This window comes from Polypterus senegalus, chromosome 9 (genome assembly GCF_016835505.1).
Source record: "Polypterus senegalus isolate Bchr_013 chromosome 9, ASM1683550v1, whole genome shotgun sequence".
Taxonomy (NCBI): Eukaryota; Metazoa; Chordata; class Cladistia; order Polypteriformes; family Polypteridae; genus Polypterus; species Polypterus senegalus.
The window spans coordinates 57,674,656-57,687,594 of record NC_053162.1 but is presented as its reverse complement, the minus strand read 5'-3'; the positions used below and the strand labels follow the sequence as shown (position 1 = coordinate 57,687,594).

General features: G+C 37.2%; 1 protein-coding gene across 2 annotated transcripts in view; it reads right to left on the bottom strand.

Annotated features, from left to right (window-relative positions):
* abcc12 (ATP-binding cassette, sub-family C (CFTR/MRP), member 12) overlaps positions 1-12,939 on the bottom strand; it is a 136,896-nt gene that overhangs the window by 46,377 nt on the left and 77,580 nt on the right. For both annotated transcript variants that reach the window (XM_039763118.1, XM_039763119.1), the window contains 5 exons: positions 10,954-11,046; positions 8,532-8,635; positions 5,555-5,761; positions 4,327-4,553; positions 1,170-1,307 (listed from right to left, as the gene is read on the bottom strand). In XM_039763118.1, coding sequence (XP_039619052.1) covers positions 1,170-1,307; positions 4,327-4,553; positions 5,555-5,761; positions 8,532-8,635; positions 10,954-11,046 — 769 coding nt within the window. The remainder of the gene's footprint in view (positions 1-1,169; positions 1,308-4,326; positions 4,554-5,554; positions 5,762-8,531; positions 8,636-10,953; positions 11,047-12,939) is intronic.

Genomic DNA, 12,939 nt, shown 5'->3' with positions numbered 1-12,939 from the left:
GTTGTAAATTGTAACAGGTGATGCAAAAGTTTTGTATTTACAATAGCCACTATCATCTTTCGGCTCCTGTATTTGTAGGTAATAATTGGACTTAAGCTAAATCCATTTAATGCATTTGCAGGAGTTCACTAGTTTTGAGTACAGTTTCTTTGCCTGTTTCTAATTTACATTCCTCATCAAGTTTTGTGTTTTCTTTTTTGTTATTCTTAAAGTTGTAGCTGAAAAATAATATAATCACTTATCTTGTGTTTGGGCAGGAATTACTAGGGCACTAATGGTCAAAGTCAGTTTTGAGATGTCAACTTGCATTACACATTTTTGCAATTTAAATATCAAGGGTCTCCCCATTTCCAGCCACAGATCACTCATTCTAGTATTTGCTACAAATATTTTGTATAAAATTTCAAACATTTTTCTTAACTGTACAAAAATGGTTTGAGGTATCACAGAAAGTTTTTTTTTTGTAATCAAAGTGAACAGTGAAGGAATAAACACACAATGTAGTAATAAATAACCCTAAACATGGACCTATATAATCCCCCTCCTCCCTCACCCCAATCCTGTCTAGGCCAACGTTTGACTTCATTTTAAGGCTTCTTATTTTACTCCCTTCATACACAATTATAGATGTCAATGATCTTAGGTCTCATCTTCTCACATTCCATCTCTGGAATCTCTGCCTCCTTACCAGTAAATCTCTGCCACAAGCCCATCACCTATTGTCACTTAGCTCATTTCAATAAGCAACATTTAAAGTCCCTCTCAGGCTCAGAAATACCCAATAAAGTTCCATATATGTTCACTTGCAGTAGCCCTTTGTGGTATCAGGAGGACCTTTTTGGAAGGGGCAGTCTCTTACCCTAATTGGGTGGTCCTGGAGAACTGGCATCTAGCCTATTGAATCCCAGGACATGTCCCTAGCCAATAGTGAAATATAGAGGTGCTCTTCTTGTGCAGGGTGGGTTTCTTCTACCTGATAGCAATCATCATACCGGTGAATACTCTTCATCAGCCATTAGGACAAGCCCTGATATTTTGGTTATTGCAATCATTGTTTTAATTGTATTAAACCATTTTAGCTCTCTTAAATCTGCCAGTCATGCAATACAAAGCATGCCTGCATAATTCTTTGTTAATTATGCCAAGAAAAGAACATCTAAAAATCTTACTGTTCAATATATTCCTCCTTTATATTATATGCATGGATAGTGCCAAGCCCTTGGATGGTAGATGTAGTGTGAGATATCCAGGGGGATCGACTTACATTCTCCATTCTTTTAAGTTCTCTAATGCTGCTACAGAAAACACTGAAAAAAAAAGATGAAGGCGTATGTCAAAATGCAGTTCATTTAAATTCAACAAGCTAATTCAATTGAAGCCATCCAGGAAATTTTTCATGTAGCACCGACATACTTAAGCTCTGTTACAATTCATCAAGGCACTAAATGCATTCTCTCTCTCTTTTTAGCAGCTACAAATAAATGAGGAGTGCATCTTTCTTTCATTTTGTTATGGTTTTTCCTAATATATTTGAACTTTTTGCGCATGTTTTCTGTTTCTTATTATTGGGTAATAACTGCAAACATTTATCAGTATACCCGTCAATTCAGTTTTCATCTCACTCTATAGGCAGTATAATGGATTTCCGAAATTGTTGTAATAGAGGCTACAGTACAAGGAGAACAGATTCTAATGCCAGCCATGCCACAGGGTGTAAAAGTGAGCTAATCTTTAGATGCCCTCAATCAAATTTTATTACTAATTTTCATTCATACTTTTTCCAGATACAGCCAGTTTACTTTAAAAATATATAAAGCTTTTGGGTGACCCATATAAAAAAGTTGACTAAATCTGATTGACCATATATACACCGATCAGCCACAACCTTAAAAGCACCTGTCTAATATTATGTGGATCCCCTCCGTGCCACCAAAACAGCTCTGACCCATCAAGTCATGGACTCCACAAGACCTCTGAACGTGTCCTGTGGTATCCGGCACCAAGATGTTAGCAGCAGATCCTTAGACTCCTGTAAGTTGCAAGGTAGAGTTTCCATGGATTGGATGTGTTTTTCCCAATACATCCTGTAGATGCTCAGTCTGAATGAGAGTTGCCAAATTTGGAGGCTAAGTCAACAGCTTGAACTGTTCGTCATGTTCCTCAAACCATTCCTGAACAAGTTTTACAGTATGGCAGGGTGCATTATCCTGGCATCAGAGAATACCATTGCCATGAAGGGGTGTACAGTACGTTGTCTGCAGCAATCTTTAGGTAGGTGGTACTTGCCAAGTTAACGTCCACATGAATGCCAAGATTTTCCAGCTAAACATTGCCTAGGGGATCACACTACCTCTGCCAGCTTGCATTCTTCCCATAGTGCATCCTGCTGGGATCTCTTCCCCACATAAATAATACACACGCTCACAGCTACTCAAATGATCTAATAGGAAATATGATTCATCAAACCAGGCCACCTTCTTCCATTGTACCATGGTCCAGTCCTGATGTTCACACACCTATTGTGGGTGCTTCTGGTCATTGACCAGGGTCAGCATGGGCACTCTGACTGGTCTGCTACTATGCAGTCCTATATGCAGCACACTGCGTTGCACTATGCTTGTTTCTCTCATAGCCATCATTAAGGTTTTCAGCAATTTCTGTGGGTTTGGACCAGATGGGCTAGCCTTCCGTCTCCACGTGCATTAATGAGTCTTGGGCACACATCCTGTTGCCACTACAAAGGTTGTCCTTCCTTGGAGCACTTGTGGTAGGTACTAACTGCTGCATACCAGGAACACCCTACAAGTCCTGTGATTTTGGAGATGCTCTGAACAGGTTATTCAGTCATTGCAATTTGCACCTTGTCAAAGTCACTCAGGTCCTTAGACTCACCCATTTTTCCCGCTTCCAACATATTAACGTCAAGATCTCATTACTATTCACTTCACCTACTAGTGACTTTAATAATGTGTCTGATTGGTGTAATCAATTGCACTGAAAATAGTATTTCCATTCTAATTTTAGACATATAGACTATATCTTGAAAAAAATGTATACCTTGTACTAGATGTTACAAAAATAATCTTTGCCCCTCCTTATCCTAGGAATGCATTAGGTGGGAATGATAAATTGTTAAATGGAAAGTTAAGTATTTTCTTTAAAAAAAAAAACCCAAAAGCATGTCAATCAAACATTAAATTAACGCAGACTGTGTTAGCCGTCCACACCCTATGCCTAATCACTGGTGGTGGTCTAGGCTGCCAACATTGTACCTTACAAATAGTGCTGAAGTAGTGGGCACCATTAAAGATACAATATCACATAAGGATGTGGCTAAAATAATGAAGAACGTTGCCACATTTCTCACAGTTATTTCATCATGTGCTGCTTAAATAATTTTATTTTTTAAACGTATTGAGGAGGAAGATGGAACTAATAATATACATATGTAAAGTGTGTTTGTTGCTTTTTAATATTGCTTGTTTTTTCAGTTTTACTACATGTCAATATTATAAAGGTTTCCATAATTGTATATGTTACTTACCCCATATAGTTTGTAATAATGACCTAGAAAAAGTTTTATGCCAAACTTTCTTATAGAATGGGCGTCTAAGGTGACAAAGATGAAGCACGGCAAGCAAAATAAAAATGTTTCTGAAAAAATCTCACATTACTTGTGTCGCATAGTCCACATGTCAAGCCATCCAGTCCTATGCTCACGTTAGGCAAAACATGATGTATTTGTTGCTAAAATGTTGTTAAATAAATACTTCAGAAAAATCAGAGCAATGCAAGCAGACAAAATGCATTCACAAAGAAACAATCTTTTGAACTGAACACAGGACTCTTGACCAGTGAATGATGGGGAGAAGCTGGTCTTCAATTCAAAAGCTTAACCACATGTGAATGTATTTCCTCTGTGTGCATTGCTATGATTTTTCAGAAGTATTTAAAGTATTTAGAAATATTTTAGCAAAAAACTTATGCATTTTGGCTGTTGTGAGCATAAGAGTGGATGAGTTGGACTGTGAGACATGAGTAATGCAAGAGTTTTATAATGGACATTTGTGGTCCAGTGTTGGTCTCTATAGACACCCATTCTGTCAGAAAGTTTGCTATCTCTGTTCTCCATCAAGACGTAGATTACATTTTTTCTGTCATCACTACAAACCACATGTGATAAGTAACATTTAAAGTTAGCCATTTTAGGTATAGTATTCCTTTAAGATGCTAGGTACACAGTAGGTAGGGAAAGAAATCTCTACAGAGACTAAACAACATCTATGATGCGATAACAATAAGTCTCCTATTAAAAAAAGAACTTACACAAGAAGGATTATGATGCAGATGAATAGGATGATAACACCTATCAAAAGCCATGGAAATACGCCAGAAATGATTCCGATGGTCATAATGATTTGCAAGACAAAAGATATGAAAGTCTCGGCATTAAACGGCAATCCAGAATCCAGCTCATCCATGTCCTTTGAGAAGCGATTCATAATTCTTCCAGTAGGGGTTGTATCAAAGAAACTCATTGGACTGAGGATTACCTAATGAAACGACAGAACATATTGCAAGGATTGCAACTCTATAAAGCACAAAATAGTTAGAAAATGCTGGCTGCTTTCTATATCTATTGATAATCATCCTGTCATGAAAGCAATTTATGCATAATGGTGACTTCAAGAAATGACACCCGTTCAGAAGTAACAATTAATCAATACTCCTCAACTTAAAGAGTATGATTTTATCTACTAATACTTTTTAAGTGAGCTGTGAAGATGATGACCTTAATATAAAAATAATGGCAAATCTATAGAATACCAAGAAATCATATTTCCTCTCTAAGCCAAGTGCAAAAGATCTAATGCACTTGTTCCAGTTGAGGTTATCACACAATACAGTTAATCCTTTTCTATCTGGTGGTAATTCAGTTCTGAACTTTGTGTTAATAGGCTTCTGCTTTTGTACACAATAATGTGCAATCATCTGGGAAAATACTGACAGAATAAAAGCTTTTTCACAATGGCACGGTGGAACATTACAGAAATTATTTGACAGGAATCGATGGAAATTTTCTCCATCTCTGATGTGTGAAATCGGGGTGCTTTGGGTTTTATACTGCTGCCCCTCTAAAGCAGCCATCAGACCGGAGTTGGCTAAAGCAATTCAGTCATCCACAGGAACACAATGATTAGCTGGACTCCTGTTCCTCATCCAATCCCAGTGTAAAAATCCCCTCCACAATTCCAGGCCTCTCCATGGTACTCAGATGTGTAAGAAAACTCCTTTATACAAGGCTGTTTTACTATTACATATTCTGAAGATAACCCCTTCCTAGAAAGTTCACCAGCAAATCAAGAAAAACTCTGACTAACATTTCAATAATACACTGGAGAAAAGTAGGAGAAAGCAAGCCCTGTGGCATGAAACACCCACATTGTCGAGTTAAAGAGATGCTCTTTTCCCCTTAGTTTCCAAGAACCTTTTTAGTCCGAGTTAGATTTTCACCCTATTCTCTGTATATTACAGCAGTAATCCAAGAACTCACCCGATTAAACATCTTGTCATGCAGCTTTGAAGAGGCCTTCAGAGTGATTTTTGTAAATATATAACCTTTGATGACACTCAAAACAATCATGACCAGAATAACCAGGCCATACACCATTTGGTAAAAATGCAGACGGGGGTTTTCTGAAATGTTCTCTTTGTTACAGACAGCCTCTGTGGTGTTGACTACAGTTGTGTTGCAGCCTGCCTAAAAGACAAGACAAGGTTAGATACACTTTAGCAGACAAGTTATATTATAAGGAAAAATATTAGAAGAATACTAATCATTCATTAACTGTGACAAAAAACTCTGCTTGTGTGGTGCCTACAGAAGGGTTGGCGTAAATATATATTGGATTTAACCCAGTCTGGGAATGGCTGCCTATGGTACTCTGAATCCACCTGTTTCTTCAAGTTAAAGGAGTTGTTTGCTTATGATTTGGACACATTACAAATCTAAATGTTTGATATCAATGTAGTCTTATAAAGATATGAGGATATGACAGGGACAGAGCTGCTGACTGAGTCAGTAGATATTGGAGAAGCAATTGCAGTCATTGACTGCCTCCTGATTTTTTTTAAACCTAAGTAAATATAAATTAAAATAAAAATACCCACTAAAAAGTGAAAAGTTTGAAATCACCCAGAAATTTTCGTGCTTTGATAGAAATTTTATGAAGATACCATTGAAATGATATAAAAATACAGCCAAGGCATTACTAATATTGCTAATGGCTATTGCTGCTTAAAATTACTGCAAAGGCCCATGGTCAGCAGCCATTCATTCGGTGTCATCATAGCAAACTGGTTTTTGCAGAAGGAAGGCTATTCCAGGTGATAGACTGTCAAGAAACTGAAGATTTCATACAAAGGTGTTTATTAAGAGGACAAACTTGATCTAACAAGGATAGAAAAAAGGGGAATGTCAAGATGGCCAACTGAAAAGAGGATAAGGACATCAGAGTCTGCAGTTTGAGAAACAAACACCTAACAGGTTCTCAGTTGGCTTCTTCTTTACGTTCACACCAAATATGTGTGTCATCTGCAACAGAGAAAACACCACTCCTTGATGCTGACCATGAAATTGTTTTCCAGTCATCTTCTGTCCAAAGACTGTGACGTTTTTTTTTTTTTGCCAGTTTCACATGTACCTTTTACTTTAAAGCTCTGCCTCTAAGGCCGGCATCCTGGAATTGTCCTTTCATTGTTGAAGATGATGAAGATGTATATTTAAGATTCCCCTGTCACTTTTTGTGAGGGAAAGATTCCTGGTTTGTATCTTGATTTTTAATGTTATACTTTGGTATGAATTCCAGTAACAATGATTTAAGAAGGAATGTGATTAAGCCTTTCAAGTTTAGGATTAAGTGAAAAATCCAGTTTGTCCCGGTTTCTTTTTTGAATCCATCATTTGCATACACTTATTAATTTATCAGAGATTACAGGTTTCATAGCACAGTGAGGTGTTCACATTTAGTTCAGAATATAGAAAAAACATGCAAAACACACACACACACATATATATATACTCAAAAGTATTGCATTCATCTTCAGTGACACCTCCTCTGTTAGGTATGAAAGAGTTTTCACTTACTGTATATTATAATTTTTCTCCTTAAATGATTGTTAAGACAGTTTTTACAAATGAAAATTCTTAACACTGCTGCAAGTACGCAGCGCCCACCAATCTGTACTCATTCTACTTCAAACCTCTCCAGCAGGGTCTTTAGATGGCTTAGTGAAGTCCCACTCTCAAAAATGAGTTGTGATTGAGATTTTCAGTGGCTATCAGGACTTTTGGATCCCTCCCAAGGGGTTTTGATTACCAGTCAACAGTTCATACTGTTGCGCCACTAAAGTAGTCATAGCAAATGCATGTCAATGTCGCACCCTAACGCAGGTTCTTTTTCTGCAGTTATATTCTTGAATAGAAGCGCACTTGTTCTGTTCTAATTGTATCTTTCGTGAAAGTGTTTCTTTGGTATTTGGAATTCAGGCTTCACATATTATATACTTCATGTCTACATTTTGTCATTTATTACTAAAACATGAAAAACGTTTCTGTTTTAACGATGTGTTTACATAGATTGCTGTAGACAAGGAATACACATAAAATGCATGTGTTCCAAATAATCATATGGTATTTATAAAAGGTGTCATTTTGCTTGACTTCTCACTCTATACAACTCTAAGCAACTGACATGCAGGTAAACAGACTTGAGCTGAGAAAACTGCAGGGTGGGGGGATGTGATAGCAGACTGCTTGCTGTTTGCTGCTTCTCCACACATTTACAGGACAAAAGACGCTGACAGAGAGGTGAGAAGCAATTTAAGGTGGGACGGATCTACGAGTTTTTTTCGAGGCTCTGGTAATTCTAGTGTTAAGGCAACTGGCTGAACCCTCAGGTTTTTATAGGGCCTGTACTAAATATTGTAACAGCAGTTACATGTGCCGGGTAATAGTGGCTACCACCACAGACTCTGACTTCTTGCACCTTTTCCTGACCTCCAGAATGCAGTGAAGAGGCACCATTAGGCTGTGCGAAATTTTGCGCTGTTAGTAGCAGAGTACAGCCAGATACTCTTGAATGCAGTGGTGGGGTCTCAATGCATCAGGTAGGACACTGCTCTACCAGCCAATGACGTTCTGCGGCATCATGATTGCATATGTAAGAGAGTGACCAGCATGCTCTATATATGCATGTTGCAGGGTAGAGTTCAAGGTGCATTGTGATTTATAAAGAGTGAACTGCATTTGAAGTAAACATTTTCCTGTTTTTATAGTTTCAAGCTCAAACCCACATAAAGTTTTAAAAATGAGGCCCTGGGGTCATCATTCTTGGGTGTTCACGCTATTGAAAAGTGTCAAAGGGGGAGCAATGTATACTAGGGATCAAATAGACTTAAACTAACACCACTCCAACTGCTGCAGCAATGACATTAACGTGCTGTAAAAGTTCCAGTATAATAATTATTACCCCTGCACCATCTTGGATCCAGGCACTTAACCACCAGCCGCTGATGCCAATGCATGCCACGATTAAGATGAAAATGAAAAAAACAAAGAGGCTGAGGATGTAACCTTTGGGGGGGACAGATAAAACAATACATTAAAATCATCTTAAGTGCTTTACTCAAAAAAGCAATTTTAAGCAAGAAGTACGAGATTAGAGGAACAGACCAATCAAAAATGTGCAACAAAGGCTAAAAACAAGCAGTTCTCTGTGTCACGGAGGTAAGTCTTCTTGTTGCATCTCAGCAGTCTCTTGTAAACGAGTGCATGGCAAGAATGTTATGTTTGCCATTCCTCTTGAATCTTTGTATGCTGCTTTTCTCAGCACTCTATATGGAGGCACTATGCAAAATAAGGAGTGGCAGTGGTATCTCCATGGGGTAGTGGATTGCTAAGTTTGCTGCCAATGTGAAGCATGACAATCCACAATGCCCTGGTAGGATTTATCTGTGTGCTGCTCTTTCCTGTCACATCTCAAAGACTTGCATGTGAGGTTGATTGGCATCTCTTAGGTGGCCTTGTATGTATAAAAGTGAGTAAGTGGGTCAAATAATGGACTGGTGCCACATCCAAGGTTAGGTTTAGCCTTTTGCCTGATGCTGCCAGGATAAAAGATATTTACTTTTCATTGCAAGTCTGTAAAATCTTCAGAAGATAATTTACAGATGCGGTGTAAGGGCCTGGTACACGATGTGGTCATGGTGGGCTCTGCTCTCCCCGATTCATCTACAATGGATTGGATGTATTAGCCAAATTTTCTCCTGGGAATAAATGAAGTTCTATCTATCTATCTATCTATCTATCTATCTATCTATCTATCTATCTATCTATCTATCTATCTATCTATCTATCTATCTATCTATCTATCTATCTATCTATCTATCTATCATTACTTGTGATAATTTGTCTATTCTTTTTGTGATACCTCATCATAAACAGGTTATAGTCAATAAAAGCTGGTTTTATTACTGAAACTCCATTCTAAGAGACATTATAGAAGACTGTAACTGCTTTGCAGAGCACTTTGTTATAATGCACATTTTAGGGTTGCACAGACATACTTTAACATTATTACCTTTTGGAACACTCATTGCCTTATTGCCTTATGCTTTATTTTCTATTCATTAATATCACCTTAAACTACACACTCCTCAAACCTCATTGCATTGTCTAGCCCAGTATTTAAATTAAATTGTGCTGATTTGATTTGTATTCTTGCATCCTTTGGAAAGTACTTCATTAGATTATTCTCTAGGAAAGAAACAAGATACATTTAATTAAATGACCGATAATTCAGTTGCTTGCTTAACTGAATGATGAATTCCTCCTAACAATCATAAACATGCCTCTGTGTGCAGTTGGCTTTCTAAAATATTTACCAAGACGCAGTCTTCCAGTCAGTGAGAAGTGCGATTAAAATCAGAGCCCGTATCATTTCAAAAATGTGTGCCTTACTGCAGTATGCAGCACCCTCTCCCTGTTTATTGCTATCTTTCTATTTTCTTAATGTTCCTAATTTTTCATAATTATAGTATGTAAATATGAATTTTAAACAAATAGTTTATGATGGATAAACACAGGTGCAAATAATAATGGATCCTGCACAGCAGCAGCTAATTGAAGGTCGATAATTCATTCCTAAGTAATTGTAAAAAAGAAATTAGGTACAAAAGCACAGCAGCAGTATGAAACATGTCTCCATTTCATTTCTGCGAAAGGTAAGAGCTGAAAAGACTCATCTAACTGATGAGGTCAGATAACTTAGCTTCTAGATCTGAAGTCACTGGAGTGAGCACCACAAGGCTCCATGTTGAAGATTATAAAAAATAATGTAATGTGTTTCTTTAAAGAGTACAGATAAAGAAGCCTCATGGAACAGCAAAGCAAAAGACTGGCAATGACCTTTTTTGATCAAATGTCACTGAAGGCGTGCATGCGCCTGAAGATCGGCCTTCAATTATTGCTGAATTGCCACTGTGCATGAAGCCAATATCAAATGGTAATAGTCGAATGTATCAGTTAAATATGACCCTGTCATTAAAGAGACACTTTGGACATTGTTGAAGTGTAAACAGTAAAGCTGTCACAGGTCTTTGAATATAGTGTACTGTAGATTTGGTGGAATCTCACTTAGCAGAGAATAGACAGGCCTAGGAGGCAGAACTATCATTCATGCAGGAAAGACAGCAATGGGTGCTATGCAGCAGAGATGCAATAAATTCTAACACTTTATAATCAGGTCTCATGTAAGGAAAGGATTTGTTTGACCCTTATCTTTGTAAATCAGTCATTCGTACAAGGCCTATTGTAAATATTTGGACACATTCGACACCTGAAGACTTCTCATTGTCATATACGGTTTCACACCTATCTTGTCCGCCACTTACCTCCACAGGCTTTTATGTAACAGTGGTAAGACTTTAAAGTGACTGAACCTTCCTGCATGGTTTCTTTTTTAACAAGCTGGCTCTTGTCGTCCTCTGAAAGCACAATAAATGATATATTAATAGGCTTTATCCTTTCTTCACGGAAAACAGGATAAATATATTATAGGATAGCATCACACATTTAGTATAACATGAACACTCAATTAAAGAAATGGCTGCATTAATATGTATCTGATAAAAGAGAAATACAGTAGTTCAAGTTACATTCAAGATATAAAAAACAAACAAATAAATATAAAAGTACAGCTTTAATGGTGTGTTCCTGAGATGGAGAGGATAGAAAAAAATAAATAGGAGTAAGGGATGACAAAGTAGGGGAGCACAGCCAGAGTTGGGGAAAAGTGTGAAAGATCAGAGCCCTTAGAGAAAATGTAGTTTCTACAAAACATATACAGTAATAAATAAAATGTTTCAAAGAGTCAGAAGGTCAGTTGTGTGATGTTGAAATGTCCAGAAACACCAAATACAGCCACGTTGTTAGAGGCCTAGATGAAGGCAATGCAGTGGCTTCTGTTGCCCCAAGCAGTGGCCGATAAGAACGGCAGCTCTGGAGTATTGATGGCTGTTTGTGGTAATCAGAGATCATAGATTAGCATAGAGAAAGTCTTCTAAGCAAGAAAAATATAAAATATAAAATGTGAAAATTACATTTAATGAACTGAGAAAGGGACAGAGTGCTAAAGAAAGGATGACTGGGATGTGCTTTTCTTTCTTGGCGCTGTCCTTAGGGTGAACATCACTTGTCTAGTTGTGTAATGCTCATGTTAGAAAAGGCTACAAAAAATAAGAATCATGTCATAAATAATTTATCAGGAGATAATGGGAATTTAGTGATAAGCTGAAATTGTTATCTTTGAACAGGCTAAAGGCTGAAATACTGGAAAGTCAAGGAGAGAAAGCCAGTCGTCAAACCCAAAGAATTACATCAGAAATAAAAGTCAATGAAACAAAGCAGTGTTTCATACTTATCTAATAGCCTTTCACTAATTAATTACTAATCAAAGACAATTTATCCAAAAACTTGGATAGTGGTTTTACTGCACTACATTTTAAATATCAGCAACATGATGCCACCATAAACAATATGGCCCCAACCATCACCATGTTCCTTAACCCCTTCTGCACTAATGAGGTTTTGGCATTATTGCACCTAAATTACAAACCCAAAAATAAATGTCATTGCTCAGGGCCTGCTGAAGAGCAGCAAGTACAACATTTCAATATTATATGATTAAAAACCCTTGTTTATACCAATATCAACTAAATAAATCACAAACAAAATGTAGTGCTTTATGGATTTCTCTCCAAAGAAACTGTATTTTTCAGTATACTATAACCCAGACATTTTATAATGCAAAACTCTGGAATCAAGTATCTTTAGTGATTCAATCTGTCAGCTATCATTGTGTAAAATTTAAATGTCGTATCCCATAGCACAGCAAAGTTGTACTGCTTGGCACAAGGTGTCCCCTTTTTTGGAAACGCCATCTTCTTGCAACCAAACATTCACTCAAAACGTGTATGACAGTTGCAGTTGCGTTATGTTTTATATTTTTTAGAAAAAAAGTATGCATACACACACAAACACTTTATATCACTCTTAAGCAGCAAGTAAACAATTTGTAACTGTATACATATAACTATTTACTCATCCAAACCTTTGCTTTTAAAATTATTTTTTAGTCCAGTTCTTAGAACAATTACGTTTACCACTAGGAAGTTTATATTTTGCATATTAGATTCGAGTTTCTGTGTTGCAATACTTCTGCCTTCTGTTTCAGTTGCCCTGTAGAAGTTCTGTATCTTATTTATTTTTCTTGATTTTTTTTCTTGCATTTCATGTCTGTAATAAACTAAGTACACACATTTTCATTCCAGTGCTGGATTACAGGGCAGCAAATAATCAGGCCTGAGCCTGAGCTAGTC